The sequence below is a fragment of the Lissotriton vulgaris genome, chromosome 5, assembly GCF_964263255.1.
Source record: "Lissotriton vulgaris chromosome 5, aLisVul1.2, whole genome shotgun sequence".
Taxonomy (NCBI): Eukaryota; Metazoa; Chordata; class Amphibia; order Caudata; family Salamandridae; genus Lissotriton; species Lissotriton vulgaris.
This window is the reverse complement of record NC_141693.1, coordinates 1,944,660,404-1,944,677,536: the sequence shown is the minus strand read 5'-3', so window position 1 is coordinate 1,944,677,536 and position 17,133 is coordinate 1,944,660,404. Positions and strand designations below refer to the sequence as shown.

Genomic DNA, 17,133 nt, shown 5'->3' with positions numbered 1-17,133 from the left:
CCCCAAGATAGGAAATCACACTTTCAACTTGGGGCAGGATCGTTGCCTTTAAATTCATTTACCACCAAATGTCTATGTACGCTTTTATGACATGCATTGTGGAAATAAAGCCAGCGATGGATGGTAAATGTAATATGGTGCTCATGTAAAGCGCTATAATGCCCTTAAAAAAGTCTCTTCTCTCTTGCAACTGATTAATTAGCAGATTTAAATACATTCACTGGAGAAGTTTCTTCAAAACTCCTTTGATGAAAAACTGCAACAGATTGATTAATGAAAGGAAATGCGATGCTGGAAAATTTCCCCCAAAGAATGTGAAAGATGATACTACTGGGAAAAAAAAGAAACTGTAAAAGAAAAATAATCGAATGGGGAGTAGAAAAACATCTAAAGAATTAAGCAATACAAATATATTTTTTTAGAAAAATCTAAAAGAAAAAAGCAGCACAGAGAGGAAGAAATAGTACAAAGATCCATGGAAGAAGCAGAAGTAAAATGAGGAAGAGATACGAGTTGATGCAAAACATGTACCTTAAGCCGTGGATATGGCTGGACAGGGGGGTCCAGAGTCTGAAGAGAGTCAGGTGGCTCCTCTTGTGCTTCTCCCTGCAGGAGGAAAGAAGATGAGATGCTCATGAGAGCTGGAAGATATCAAAAGAGAAGGATGCTTCAAACTAACAGAGTTTGTTCCAGGCTCCATCCTTTGAGGTTAAAAGACCAGTCGCAGCTATTCCGCTAAGGCTAAGAGTCGGCTAAGAGTCGCCCCACATGAAAAATGAAATGATAATAACATAATGTTGCCCAGTTTTGTTAAGGAGTAGTGTGGGGCTGGGCTTTCAGCCAGCAGGGGGAGAAGTGGTATGTGCACTTAAGCGTGAATGACTATTTGGCCGGCTGTCTCGGGCTGGCCAGACCATCATGCACACTTTGCATGTTCTCCACCCAGACTTCATTACAGCTTAGGTGGAGAACATGCCCAGTCTCCCACTCCCTCTCTGAACACTGAACAACGGCACTCAGACCAATCACAACGCTGCTTTTAGCAGCGCCGTGATTTGCTGGGAGAGACTGGGAGCATGGTGCTTCCTCTTCCTTTGTTGTCGACGGAAGAAGAACGGAGAGGCGGCAGCCATGTAAGTGTAACATTCTTTCTCGCCCCTCACCGCTCCCCCAGCCCGCCACACCACCACGGCCCAATAGCAGCTGAAACCATCATGCACACTTTGCATGTTCTCCACCCAGACTACATTACAGCTTAGGTGGAGAACATGCCCAGTCTCCCACTCCCTCTCTGAACACTGATCAACGGCACTCAGACCAATCACAACGCTGCTTTTAGCAGCGCCGTGATTTGCTGGGAGAGACTGGGAGCATGGTGCTTCCTCTTCCTTTGTTGTCGATGGAAGAAGAACGGAGAGAGGCAGCCATGTAAGCGTAACATTCTTTCTCGCCCCTCAACGGTCCCCCAGCCCGCCAAACCACCACGGCCCATTAGCAGCTGCCACTGTTAAAGGCACTGCAATAATACTGTCATACTTTGTGGGTGGCGCTGGCAAAACTCAGGTGGGGAAAAAGAAGAACAATTCCTACCAAGCACAATCTTTCGAAAAAACACTCTTTATTAAAAGAATACTTTGCAATCAGTTATTCATTATTTTGCAGTCTACACTGCACAAATATCTTCACAAAATCCTTAGATCATGAACATGACAAGTGCTCTGGAAAGAGGTGCTTCAAAAGGGGTTTGCAGAGGATTGTTATTTTTTAGATCATACCTAGTCAAGGTGCACAGGTCCTGGCAAGTGGAGAAGTGTGGCTCACTGGTTAGAGCAGGCAGACCCTGAAGCAGAGGTCAGACCCGGGACCAGGGTTCAATTCCTGACGCGGCAGGGTCTTGAGCTCAAATGTCCACGGACTCGATAATTCTCGCTTCGGTGCCTACTCGAATCATGGGTTCACACTCTGCAACTCTGGGCAATAGCTTGCTTAATCTTCACTACGGCCCTCCGCGATGGGATGCCTGGCTCTCACCTTGGGGATGCCCTGTAGGGGCTATCTCACAGGGAAAGGCCAGGACGGGTTCCCAAGGCAAGCGCTTAGAGACCCCTGGGTGATAAGCGCTATATAAATCCAATATACAATACAATACAATACAATTGGAGATCAAGCGCAACGTGTCAATGCCGACACCTGACATCATTTTGTGATTGGTGATGCTTTGTGTACACTTGTGTGAGTTGCTTGTGTTCAGGTTCAAGAAGGACCGGACCTGGCAGTTTGTGCTGGACTGTTACCACGAGGAGCAGGGTCAAGACTGATTTGTATATGGCTGGGTCCAAACCAAGGTGACATGGTGAGCAAAAGATAGATGGGTTAGGATGCTTCCCTATGGCAATGGCTAGACTTATTGCAAGCAGCCTCCCATCACCTTTTGTGCGTTTCATGTACCGCCCTAAGTGTCATTGGTATGCCCAGACGTGGGTCCCATGCTCACTGTGTCACTGGAACCCTGCTGATGAGCCCATAACTAGGGCAAAACTGGTTCTGGCTTGCTTGTGATCCTAATCGTGAAGGGCCTGGCTTGTCAGTTTGGGCTGGACTCTTCCTAAGAGGAGCAGGGTCAAGACTGAATTGCATACGGCTGGGTCCAAACTGGGGTGGCGACGTGAGCTAAAGAACAATGAGTTGGAGTGCTACCCCGAGTGATTGCCAGTGGTTAGACTTATTGCCAGCATCCTCTCATCACCTTGTATGTTTAAAGCTGAACATCACTCGTCTCTGCTAGGATGAAAAACTCCAGAACACCTTCCAGCAGTGCACAAACCAAAAGGAGCCATTACCTTTTCTGTAATGTGCTGAATCACTACCCACAAGCAATGCCTTTCAGTGCTCCTCTTGAAACCTTCTGCACTCAAGTCACCAACTCTTCTGCAAGTGACATTCTGCCTTTTCACCACCTTCTCTACATGCTGTCATCTTCCCTGACACTGTTGGAGAGAACAAGCAGAGGGCAGAAGAGCTCGAGCCCAGCTCCCTGCAAGGCTCCTTTTGATGTGTGAAAGAATGATAAGCACAGAGGTTTTAATGTCTCTTTCCCTCCTAAACCATCTGAAAACAGAGTTGTAAATCCCTTCCGTTCGCATGTAATAAAATGGGCCTCACAGCAAGAGCTCTTCTAACAACCAGAGCTAATGTTTCCAATTACAGCTTCAAAGCCCAGCTCAAGAGTGCTTCCTGCCCACATCAGCATCATGCATCTCATCCTAGGATTGTACTGCCCCTTACACAGATATCTTCTTCATCCCTTGGTCCCAATGCCAACCTCCCAAAAGCTGAAGCTCCATGTGATCTTAGGCAGAGGGACCGACCAATGCTCACTGTTTTCCTTTCCAGTTTTACCTCTGAACCACAACAATGTGCTGCAATTATTGCCTTTGGGCTGCCAGATGAATGCATTTGTGAGGTTCACAACTTTCCCATAAATGCTCACTCCTCGTAGTAGCAAATGGCAGGTTCCGTTAATGTAAAGTGAGTTCATGTGCGCTTATATCGTATTTACAACTGCATTCACACAGTGAACCTCTCTCAACCTTAAAACAGCCCATGTGAAGCAAGTGAGATATCATGGGCCAGATTCACAAAGGTAAACTGAGACGAAAGTCTAACTTTATGACTTCTGATATATGCACAGAGGGCATATAAGAGTAGAAAAGTTAGATTTTTGCCTCCGTTAAACATAAGATTTGGTCTTAAGTTTGAACTTAAGATCAAAACTTAAGTATAACTGAGACAAAAGTCTAACTTTACTACTCATAAATGCTTTTGTGAATACCGAAAGTTGTATAGTTAGGCTTCGTCTCAGTTTATCTTTGTAAATGGGGCCATGTTTTTAGTTATGACTTCCAGCTTTATTTTTTGCCAGCCTAATATTGAAATGAAATGAAACGAAAGGAGTCTTGTCGTGCGCAAACTTAGCCCAGTGGGCGTCAAGGCGCCTAATTCAAAAAACCAGCTCATAACAAAAACCCAGCAGTTCATCCTCAGTAGGCTCTTGAAAAGCACTACGTTTTTAAGGCCTTTTTAAACAAGTCTAGAGAAGGTAGAGTTTTAATCTCCATAGGCACGGAGTTCCAGAGCTGGGGGGCAGCGACGGAAAAGGCCCTGACTCCCCATCTGGTAAGCCTGAAGCGAGGGACAGCCAAACTAACAAATTCGTAATAAAAATACATACATTTTCATACAGAGGCTTTTATTCAGACCACTTCATCCATTGGTCTATTTAAGTGTCACAGGCTTTTACATTTTGCTTCCACCGACCACAATATAGAGCATAGAGTGATGTAACTTGCACAGTCATCAGCCTCAACTCCAAAGCTCACAACCGTGCCCAGTCATGGACACCCACGGACAACAGAACTCACCCAAACAACTACTGGTGACTCTGTATACAAGAGTTATACATTGCATGCAAACTAAACTCCAGAAACACAACTTCTGGGAAAAGGAAAGGAATAGGGGCATACAAACAATACACCATCAAGGAAAATGTGATCAGGAAGTGCACTGTTGTCTTGGATTGCCTCAAGGGTTTTTAAATTCATTGCAGAGAAAGAGATCATTATTTGATATGACAAAATAACTTCTTTGCAGATCTGCCTATTAGCAAATCGATGCATCTCAAGTACCTCCTTACAGATGCTTTGCAATGGTGGTAAAGTAAGATTGTACCAGTTCTTTGGTGAAATATTGTGCGATGTGCCCAGAAACAGGGATTCTAGCTTTCTAAATTCACTCAATTAAATACTCAGCCATAACCCAACTTGGAACTTTGTTTTTGAAAGAGTGCTTTTAAACCATCCGGGAAACTCCTGTGCATCAAGTGACTCAGATCAGTGTCCAAAATTTAGGATCAGTTAGAGAGTCGCACTGATACTTTCATTAATTCCTTTTTTTCCGGGGGAGATTGACTAAGAGTAGCACGGCCTGAGCTGTATTTCCAATCACCCCAAGCTAACAGCAGTAGCTGAGATTCATTCAGGCAATCCATACATCACCTTGTTGCTTATTCTGGTAGACGCACTACTTCCTAGGCAGATGCTGTGCTCACTGTGCCGCAGGACTCAAGCTATACCTCACTGATGAGACCTAAGTATGCTTAAAACAGTCTGGGGTTGCTTGTGTTCCCGTCTGGAGATAACCTGGCCTAGCAATTTTGGTTGGTCTGTTCCTATGGGAAAAGGGCAAAGACTGATTTGCTTATGGCAGATTTCTGCCTAGAGTTTCACAGCTGGTAAAAAAAAACAACAGACTGGTATGCAGCCAGAGCAGTCACCATTGGATGAGATTTATTGAAGCATTCTTTCCAAGACTTTGATTTTTGTTGCAATACTTAAACTCTTGCCATCTGCAATGATGCAACCTGGATGGAGTCTCCTACCGTTGTGGAACATTACAGACTGACTGCTAGTGGTTTACAGTCTGGGAATTGTGGTACTTCTGCCTGAGCTCAGTTTCATTTGAGTATAGCATGAGTGCTGTGTTTTATTAGTAACCTACTGTTGGAAAACGAGGCAGCATCTGTGAGGCCTGCACAAATAACATGACTACATTTGTCCTTCACTGGGATCCAAACACCCAATTGTAGTGCCTGGCTCTCAGAGGGTAGCGTCGCAGAGCAGTCTGAGGCTTACTCAAGGGAGGTGGTGTGAGCTAGTAATCGCCATTAGCAGGTGCGCAGAAATAACACTCAATAACTGATTGTCCAGTCTGTACTTTGCTTTGTACAAGTAAGAGTACAATTATTAACGACACACACTACTCAATACTATGCACCTATTTACAAATATACATAAGCTGTTGGAATTACTTTGTGACATTGCACAGCATCTCCACCACTCCCACGGGGGGCTGGGATCTAGTACCACCACTCCCATGTATGCACATCATCTTGCCCCCAATGCAGTTAGTTGAACATAACCTGGAGAGAGGGCCCTGCGCTCTGGCACCATCCCAGTGGCGACCCACCCCATTATCTCAACAAGCCTTTTGAATAGGTAACCCTGCCTTGGTGACACACAACCCGGATGAGCGTTTCCTATTGACCATGAAGTATGCACCACTACATCTTAAGAGCTAGCAGTCTGAGTTCTTCACCTAAACGTAGCAGCAAGAATACATGTTTAAGCATCACTTTAGAATGACAGTTTCCTTACAGCTCCCCTTCATTCTCATGACTCAAGCTCTTGCTCACCACTGACCTTGTGCTTTCTCCGTCTCATTCCTGGTTTGCTGGCTCTGGTGGAGGCAGCCTAGAGACAAACTATACTGCTAAAATGGACACACTTTCTTCTGGAAATGCTGGGACCTTCTTTTGAAACCTTTCCAAGCTTTCTAAAGTTTGCAAATAATGTGATGTATTTCAATACAAATAGTGTGTAAAAACATTCTGCAAAAGATTTCACAGAAAACAACCCCAACAAAAATCTAGAGTTGCAGAGAAATACTCTTGCAATTTGTTAGCAATACAATTGTGCAGCGGAAACAGGTTTATAAAATGTTTGCATGTATGTGATTTGAATACTTCACAGGTAAACTTATGATTTTGGCACCTCTGCTCCAGGCAGGTTTTCAGTATGCGTTGGAATATTTGCAGTCAATGAAGAGAATTGATACGTCTTTTCATGAAAAATTAATTTTTCTTGTTTGAACTGTAAGCCTGCCTATCTGCCTACTATGTTGGAAGTAAAGCACTACACAATGCTAAATTTGAGCCGGTGGTTTTCGGGGTTCGGCCCCGGCAAATATTTGTCGATACCGGCACTTATGACTGTCTGCCACATGGTGGCGCTGTTCGGGCAATGTAGAGATGAGCACAAAAACAGTTGTTTATACTGTGATGCGCATCACAAATAAATGCAGCCCACGCGATTCTCATAGTTGTTGTGGTCTGCAATAGTCTGAATTGTCACACTTGTAGTAGGGTGATGGTTAGTAGTTATGTTGATAGTGTCATTGGCAGCTGCAATGTGTGGTGCAAGCTGCTGAGGCGAACTGACTATAATACCCCTTGCGATTATAAATTAAGAATTAAGCACTGGTACTACATTGTTGAAGAATACATTGGAAAATTGGCGCACAAGAGCGCAAGTCACACAAAAAGTGCATAGCTATTTATTGCCAGAATAATTATCCCATAGAATTCACGTTCCGGGTTTAAGAACATATACCCACTAACATACCTGGGGAAACAGATAAATGCATTTTTGAATTGATAGCGCCTGGATACCCTCACAGGTGACAAGCAGAGCTCTACAAATCCACCTCACATGTACATTACATTATAAAATCATGATATTCATGCATGCACATTCTATAAGGGTATGAACAAAGTTGGGCTTCACCTCTTTTTTTTAAGTGGTTCCATTTCTATGCATTCATTAGCTCATGAACAGGTTTGTACATGCACTGCTGTGAGACTCAGGGCCCAGGGGACTCACTGCTCGAGAACAATATGGAAAGTTTACACTGAACATTAATTTGGTCCTTAGAGATGATTCACTAATCACAAAATGAAGTATGTGATGTTTGCATTTGGGCTCTGAAGGATGAACGTTAGTAGACTAAATGCCTTTGCCACTCTGAGGAGTAACTCTGGAGCAACTGCTCCCGGAAATGTCATGTGACTACTGCATGTTTTAGCAAATAATTCTGCATTTACATATGAGTCAACACATTTTTGAGTCTACATACCAGTATCCATTTATTTATTGTGCACTTGTATTTATTAAGAAGGCATAAAAGAAAACACATTCAGATGTATGGGCTACAATCCCAAACATCATATCCAGTACAAATATTTATTTAAAAAAACAATATTTATAATTGTAGTTTGTGTGACTGACATTTTATGTACAGAGTCATCTGGCGTTGAAGAATCTTTTGATTTATTATATAAATATTGTTTTATCCTTCTGAAGGTGGATGCTCATGTCCCACCTCCTTACCTTTGTTTATTGGTTAGGTGTTTGCTCAAGTCTGTTCATTGCTGGGCAGTTTGCAGAAATAGCAGTAATAGAGAGTAAGGCACACAGCGATTCAACAGAGTAGGAAACAGGAAGAGGATGGACGATGGGTAAGGAGAGGGTCATTCAATAGAAAGGAGGTGAGGGAGCAATCAATAGTTTTATGTGAAGGTCAATTTTCCATGCATGGTTTGTAGGAATATAGAGGCACATGCATCAAGCTAATTACTGGTAGCAATCGGGCCGATTTGCAGAATCGGCCCAGTTGCGACTGGTAATTAGACTTTTGGGAAGCATCAAGCCCAAAGCCATTCGCAAAATAGGTAATCACATAATTTGTGATTCTCTATTTTGCGAATGCAGTTAGGGAATCACAATTTGCGATTGCCTAAGTGCAATGCAAGAAGCATTCTCAGAATGCAACTTTGCATTAAGGATTCACAAATTAATATCAACTTCAAGTTGATGGTAATTTGCAATTCCTTAGAAAAATTCACAAAATTGCATTTTTCATAGTGCCATGTGGCGCGCACACATGCCTTTGGGGCATGTGTGTGTGCCACGTGTGCACACATGGAATTTTGGGGGTGCATCAGGGTGGCCATTTGGCCCCCTAGCACCCTTGAAATTGCATGTGCAAATTGCCATCACCTTTTTTGTAATCGCAAATTCCTTATGTTGATGTATGTGCCCCATAGTGAAATAAAGACTTTTTGAGGTAGCTGCCAACCTTTCGACTCAGCTCTTTTTAATGTGATGTACTGTGCTATGTTACAAGTCCAGATAGCTGGTCCTTTGGAAATGATAAGTAAGATTTGGGGGATTGACCGATTGAACCATCTCTGCGATTAGTTGTGATCATTCTTTTATGTCCTGGTTCTCCCCTGATCTTAGTGAGAGGATTCTTGTAAGGAGGAGTTGCAGATTTGGTACTCCCTTGATTTTAGATCCCATGGGAATTTCTCTGCAGCCAGAGAAACCAGAATTTGCATTGGCCTTTGTCTTTGTCATATAGGTTCTCCGGGGATCATGTTGGGCATAACCAAATCTTAACTATTCTTTTGAATTCTACCTGCAAAGATTAGAGCCACGGAGAATCACTTAAAGGAAGTTGGCTGCTTGAACTAAGAAGGTGGTGCTGTCCAAAAGATTTCTTCAAGTAAGCTGGAATTATTAGATGCGGTGCCAGCCTAGGGTGTAAGTTTCTCCGTTGGACGTATTTGGTGATCTTCTATTTAAGACATTTTGGTCCTTTGCCAATTATTGCTTAGTGAGAGATGCATAATATCTTGAAAGGGGGTCTTCTTGAGAATGGGAGCCAGTGGAGAGCCTTCGGGACATAAAGGTTCAGAGTTCACATCTTTACACTTCGAAGTAGTCTTGTTGCTGAATTCTCCGCAGCCTTCGCATGACTGAGGATGGAAAGCGATGGTGCTGTGTAGTACTGAACCCAGGAGGGCAGGAAGATCGGGGGGGGGGGGCAATTATACTGGGAAAGCTTGTGAGAAGAGGAAGGTTTTGAGCGCCTTATGGAAGTGCGAATATTGAGTGGAAGATTTAAGGTGGGTAGGAAGAGAGTTCCAAAAGGCAGGGGCAAGAGTGGAGAATTTCGTGCCCCCCCACTTTTTACGCCTGAAGCGGGAAACTGTCAGCAGTTGTTGAGAGGATGAACGTAGTTCTCTGACGGGGATGTAGGCCTTGATTTCCGAGGAGATGAAGGCAGGGGCTGCGCCGGCCCGGGCCTGAAAGGTGATACATCCCATCTTGAACTGAGCTTGTTCTCGGATAGGGAGCCAGTGCAAGGACTTCAAGAGCGGGGTGACATGGTGGAATTTGGCCAGGTTGTAAACCAGGCGGGCAGCCTGGTTTTGGACCAGCTGTAATCGCCGCATACTGTAAGCGGGCATGCCACAGTATAGAGCGTTGCCATAGTCTAGGCGAGAGATTACCATTGCCAGGACAATGAGCTTTAGGGCGGGGAAAGAAAAGAAACGGGAGACTTTACGGATGGTGCGGAGTGAGAGAAAAGAGGAGGAAGCCACCGAACCGACCTGGGAGTGCAAGGTGAGTTGGTCATTCAGTTTGATTCCCAAGGTTTTCACAGAAGGAGAATGAGAAGGGGGGGACCTAGGGAGGGGGGCCAGAAGAGAGGGGTCCAGGGACTGGAGCAACCACCTGTCAGAACCAGCTCGGTTTTGTCAGGGTTTAACTTCAGGTGGTTGTAGTTCATCCAGTCCCAGATAAAGATCATGATAGACTGGAATTTCTCCATGGACTCAGAGGAGGGGGATAAAGTAAAAATAAGCTGAAGGTCATCCGCGTAGTTGTAAACGGAGACCTCCATTTGCTGTAGAGCAAAAATGAGAGGGGCAATGTACAAATTAAATAAAAGAGGGGAAGGGAGGAACCCTTGGGGACCCCGCATTGCACTTTCCGGAGGTCCGCCGAGAAGTCGCCCAGGCGTACTGCCTGGGTGCGGTCCCTCAGGAAGGAGGACAGCCAGACTAGAGCTGAGCCTCCGACCCCCGCCACTCTGACACGGGAGATTAAGATAGAATGATCAACCGTGTCAAAGGCGGCGGAGAGGTCGAGGAGGACCAGGGCCTGGAGGTGGTTAGTGTCCATGCCCGCTCTGAGGTTGTCAAGGACCGATAGCACTACGGACTCAGTGGAGTGTGCGGGGCGAAACCCAGCTTGACGGGGGGCTAACACCCTGTTTTTCTCCACAAAGGTACTGAGGGCTCTGGTGACATGGTGCTCCAGTACCTTCCCCAAAAAGGGTAGAAGGGAGATGGGGCGATAGTTGACAAGCGCGGAGGGGTCAGCACCTGTTTTTTTGAGGATAGGGACAATAGTGGCCGTTTTTAGAGATTGGGTGACGATGCCCTGGGACAGTGAGCTGTTGAGAAATTTAAGAGGGGGCTGAGCACAAGCCGAGTAGATGTGCCTCAGGATGTGGGCAGGGCAGGGGTCTAGAGGTGAACCTGATTTGACCATAGGGAGGAGGGAGAGAAAAGCCTCCTCTGTCAAAAGAGGGAAGGAGTCGAGGCGTGCCCCGACTGAAGGAATCTGGGGATCGACGAAAGAAGGGGGGGAGAGGGGATGTTTGCTTTGATGTTAGAGATTTTGTCCAGAAAATAAGTGTTGAGAGAGTCACATAAGGTCTGGGAGGGGGAGGGTTTGAGGGTGGCTCTGTCGGAGTAGGCAAGGTCGTGAATAATAGAAAAAATTTCTCTAGGCTGGTTTTTGGCCGCCAGGATTTTTGAGGAGAAGTAGGCAGTCTTTGTTGCCAAAATTGATTTTTTGTATTGAGACAGGAGGGTGGTATACTGGGTTTTGAGGTTGGGGCAGTAGTCTCGCCTCCAGGCCCGCTCGGCTTGGCACACTGTGAGTTTTAGGGCCTTGAGTTCCTCATTGAACCAGCGATTAGCGTCGTTTGCGCGTCTAGAGGACACCCGTCTAAGGGGAGCGACAGAGTCGCAACCTGACAGAAGCCAGGAGTTAATACAGTCAGCTTGTGCGGAAGATGACAGACCGTGAAGATCCGGACTGGATGCGGAGAGTGTGGCGGAAAGAGCGGCCACATCCACCTTGCTCCAAGAGCGCGTCCAGGTGTTTTTGGGAAGAGAGGGCTTGGTGACTGGGCTAAGGTGTAGAGAGAAAGACATCAGACATCTAATCCGTTAGCCGATTACATCTGATATTGAGCCCAGGATCAGTCCTATCAGGCTTCAACTCAGGAGTCTCAGAATTACTTCCCCCTGTACCAGACAAGGAGACATCTACGACGGCCCGCCTCCTGCAGAAACATTGTCACACTTAAAATGAGGAGAGAAGCCTTGCTTTGATAAAACAATTAATGGTTCTCAGTCTCCACGCATGCGCGCAAGAGCAGCGACTTCCTCAACGCGATTTGCCGCGAGGATGCTACATCTCACGTTCTATTCTGGCTCCACGGTGATTTTATCACCCAATTAACAGGAGCTTTATAAGGAGTAAGGGCGCTTGGGCTTTCACCTCCACATCCGCTCGAATTTGAATCGAGGGCACCGACGGACAGGTGAGTCACGGAGTGCTCATGAGTGAAGTGCAGTTCTGGTTTAACATTCGGTAATAGTCAAATCTCCGATGTAATAGCCAGTTCAGTTTAACCTGGTATGGTCCCCAATTCTCAATTTGCCTTAGGGCCAGGGTACTCTGCCTGTTGATATGTCTAAAGAGGTCATAAGCCCATTAATATGGGTGACCGAGGCAGCTACGTAGGGGTTTCTCTCAGCAATCCCCCACTTATGCAATAGTGCTAAAGTCCCCAATAGGCATTTAGCTTTCGTGTAATTCTACACATCTGAGGATAACTACTATATACATTTGAGAACAGTATTTTCTCATAATACTTTGTGTTTTAGTTCAAGGTATATATCATTATCATCATTTTAATATGAGTCATCTTGAGATACACGTTGAAACCAATGGACTAGGTGTTCTTCATGGCTCACAAAGTGAGCGAGTCCTATGTACCTTGTAGGAATCTTTTGAGTGGTTAGTGTTGGGTGTGACATTTTGCCTACTATCACACGTCAGTTGGGTTATATGTGTAGAACCATTGGGTTGGGCATAGTAAAGTGGTGTGCTTACTGTGTCTTTTACTTCTACACTACAGAGCGGGGCCTCACACTCCCGAGCGGTTGCCGGGTGAGGTGAGGTTATCACCCACACAAAGCTGGGTGAGTATCACAGAGAGGTAATTCCTCTAAGTGATGAAGCTAGTATGCTTTTCATAATGCAGAATGTTAAATGAGTTCTGTAGGTGTGTCTGCACGGTTTCTGTGTGTGTACGATAGGTGGTTGTGTAAGACTTAGCTTTGTCTGACACACTGTCTTTGTGTTCCTTTTCTCTTGATAGGAAGAAGACACTTTCCCTCCAGTGGACATATAAGTATACAAGTTCCTGGTATACATGTAACTCTGTACCAGTACATGTCTATTAACCTTCACTTTAACACATCACGTGTGGTTGCAGTAGCTGATTTCTATTATAGGTCCTGAAGAAAGCTGGGCTCATTGCTCTTAAAGCTGAAACATGTCGACCGTACTGCACAGCGCCATAGAGTAGTCTTACTACTTGGCGTGCTTTTAACCTTTGACACTTAGACTTCTACTGCAATGCTCTTCGGAGTCTTGGTAGTCAATTTTATCATCACACATTTTTTTGAGCACTGCACTTTTTTCACTTACACTACCTTAGAGTGTCACAACAAGACTATGGTCCTAACTACCCTTCCCGCCTCGACACTATATGGTCGTACCTGGTATGGGAAGTTCAGTGATTCCCACATGACGCAAACTCCACCACATGGGTGGTCTGATGGGAATTTTTTTAGTCTTTTGTGACTAATAGTCTTCAATTGTTTCACAATCCTTTGTCTCATACACTCACCATCAGTGTCTCACGGTCGCTGTTGCAGCTTCATGCCGTTTACAGACCTGGTCTGCTCTTTTGTGTGTTTTTTGCTTGTGCGGAAGATGACAGACCGTGAAGATCCGGACTGGATGCGGAGAGTGTGGCGGAAAGAGCGGCCACATCCACCTTGCTCCAAGAGCGCGTCCAGGTGTTTTTGGGAAGAGAGGGCTTGGTGACTGGGCTAAGGTGTAGAGAGAAAGACATCAGACATCTAATCCGTTAGCCGATTACATCTGATATTGAGCCCAGGATCAGTCCTATCAGGCTTCAACTCAGGAGTCTCAGAATTACTTCCCCCTGTACCAGACAAGGAGACATCTACGACGGCCCGCCTCCTGCAGAAACATTGTCACACTTAAAATGAGGAGAGAAGCCTTGCTTTGATAAAACAATATCTAACCATCTTGTCCTGCAGCTGATGTGCCACCGGCCAAGTTACATAAAGAACTTTATTAAAAGATAACTGATTTGTTCAAATGATCATCAATCAGCCAGATAAAGACAGGACTGATTCCTGCTGAATTAAAACATGCCTGAATAATTCCACTGTTGAAAATGCCATCCTTAGGTCCTGAATTTTGACAGGTGTGGTCTGATTTGCCAACTTCCAAATCAAAATAACCTTCTCGAAAGAGCCATTTTAAGCAACTTTCAAGTGATGCTGGGCACCAATTGTTATTACAACTCGCTCAGGGGTGTGCACACAAAGGGAATCTTGCCACTAAGTAACCAGGGACATTATAAGGCATGGGCAAAGGGGGCAGTGGCCCAGGGACCCAGCCTTTCATGCCCCCACCCCTTTATAGAGCCAGCTCTGTTCTGCACAGTCTTGCTCTGATTACCTTGATTAATTCTTAAATAGATTGTTTCAAATACCGTTTTCCTTTAATTTATCTAAATGGGGGTGATGTGTGAGAATCTATTACATACATTTTGCAGAGACATTGTGTTTTTGTTTCATGCAACATCTATAAGAAAAGTTTAGGTTACATCAGAACAGGACTTCACATATAAGAATTGGGTGGAAATCACAGAGATTATTTGCAGTAATATTGTGAGCTGCTGCTGCTGCGTTACAATATTTTTTTGTGGGGGATCTCTTTATTAGATTTAATACAACCAAGTGGAAACACCCCTCCACAAACAACTAAACAAGAGGCCTTTTAAACAAAGGTAAATTACAATATTGAACACTCATGTCACTTCTCTAAATATTTTACCATGGCTTATGGACTGAGGAAATCACCTCTCTGGCATTCTGGTTGGAACAAACCACCTAGTTGGCACCAGTACACTCTCCTATCTAGGGATGCTTTTTGTCTCCAATAGTTCATGGCTTCCCAACATAATTGAGCAGAAAACTAAGCTCTCTAGGGTGGCTGGATCACTGTTTAGTCTACCGTCCCCTCCAGGAGGTCGAGGGTTCGCCCCATGGTAAAAATGTATTCCAGGCAGTGCGCCCCAGTTGCTACCAATGGGTGGGAGTTTGGGGCATTAGGGATGTTTCAGCTATTCAAAGAGAAGAAAATCATTTTTGCCGCAAGCTCTGGTCCCCTGTCCTTGTTCCACTTTATGTGCCATATCGAGCTAGGATTCAGCCACCTATGCGATTTGGTCAGGCGCGCAACACCCATTGGAATCAAAGGGCTTTAGCCCCCCCGTCGTGTGTGGCAGCCCGGGCTCAGACAGCTCTCGGGCACGCACACAGCCGCACCGAGCACTTCACAGGTCTTTAAAAGACCATGTGCATGTTAATGAGGCTTTGTTGTTGTTTTACCCCTTCCAAGAGCCCCTGCCGCTTCACTCAGCTTATTGCTGAAAGTTTCAGCCCCACCCCCCCCCCGAAATTTTTTCTTAGACCCCCCCAAAATGTCGCTCTAGTTGCGACTCTGGAATTGGTGCAAATTTGCCCCACTTTGCTATGGCTTTCGATATGAAAAAATGAAGAGGCGTCTCTTACAAGAGATATAATAAAAGATCGTCTAGTTTGCGACAAAGGCCTTGATATTCCACGGCTGGCCTCTGTTCATAAACTTTTGCCGCTATCGATCGCCCTCAAGCAATCACAAATGATGAAACCTGTGCCACCCTGGGCAGGAAGCTAGTCCGGCCTTTATTATCAACCCGCGCCAGGAACAAAAGGCTCAGCACGGAAACAACAAAATCCTATACTTTGCTGTATCTCAGGAGGATCATGATAATGCCCTTAGTAATCATCTGCGTACAAAGCGAGGAAGGAGGGAATGCTCTTTATTGTTTCGGCCGACACAATAACATATCTACTTTGCTTCTCATGCTTTTATATTGAAGGGCCGCTGTACGTTCCAGACAATCCATGCACTTTGATAAAGCACATCGCACTTTATTTAAGCTGTTTGTATTGCTGTTATTGCAGACTGCCCAGAACTGTAATAATCGCAAATGTATGAGTAGTTTGATGTCTGGTACCCGCTTTCATATTTTTTTATTTTGTTCTTTTGTGGCTGCATGTTCAGCCGAATAAAGTTGATTCGACTTTGGCTTTGACTAGTGAGCTGCAGGTGTGTTCAAATATTTTAGGCGGGAATCCATTTATCGGATTTAATGCAACCAGATGGAACACCAGTCCGCAAATAGTTAAACATGAGGCATTTTAAACAAAGCTTTTTCATCACTATCCCTGAATATTCGATGTAAACACATTCAGAATATGGACAAGTGTGTCCTGGCCAAAGAGGGCATGAAAGAGCTGAAACTGGATCATACATTCAAAGCTGTTCTGAACAGGGGCCCCAAAAATACATTTGGACCAAGGCCCCCAAAATCCTTAAGATGTCCCTGTAAGTCCCAGATGTATCATGAAGACCAAAAAAGGAAATACCTAACAGGAGAGAAACATTGAAGAGAGTTTCTAAAGGACATTTAGGAGGAAGTCATTTTCTTAGTGACTAGGAAGGTTATTCCACAATTTAGGGCCCAGAAAGCACAGAGAATAGGCAACCATGCAGAAAAATTTGACACAAGGAACTCGGAAAAGGTATTGAGAGCTACAGTACAATATTCCAGCAGGAAGATGTCCTGGCAAGCAATACTGAAAGGAAGATTTCTGCTTTGACAGAAAAGCCTATGCATAATGCAAAGAGGTTTAAAGGGCACATGCTGTTTAACAGGGAGCCAATGAAGCTTAAAGCTTGAGTCAGTTACATGACTGAACTTTAAAAGGCTGCAGGTTAGTCATGCTGCTAGATTTTGGATTCTTCAGAGTTTTACCAGTGAGGAGTCCTGCAGGCCTAAAAATAGAATACTGCTTTCTACTCTGAACAGAAGAGAAGCAGATACCACTTCAGCATGTGACTGAGGAGACAGGGCAGGAAGCATCTGTTTCAAGTGTTTTAAGAGGGCAAAGCAAGTGGAAGAGACAGAATTGATTCTCACCGAGAGAGTGAGGACCTGCTCAATTTAAGCTCCCAGAGATTTAATTTTGTAAGGGCTGGGAGGAGTATTGGAAGCACGATCCAGGGGGTGGGGTGGAGGGGGAGGGGGAGGGGGGTTATGATGATGTAAGTTCTAGCCTCAAAGAAGAATCTCAGTTTTGTTAGACTTGCACTTGAGATAGTTAGACAACATCCACTCCTGAACATTTTAACGGCAGCAAACAGACCAGCGGCAGAG

At 44.9% G+C, this 17,133-nt stretch overlaps 1 protein-coding gene across 1 annotated transcript in view; it reads right to left on the bottom strand.

The window, feature by feature from the left end:
• The window catches only part of LOC147717822 (regulator of G protein signaling 3-like), a 434,129-nt gene that overhangs the window by 40,617 nt on the left and 376,379 nt on the right, over positions 1–17,133 (bottom strand). Inside the window, exon 4 of the mRNA XM_086924605.1 lies at positions 532–606. Coding sequence (XP_086780731.1) covers positions 532–606 — 75 coding nt within the window. The remainder of the gene's footprint in view (positions 1–531; positions 607–17,133) is intronic.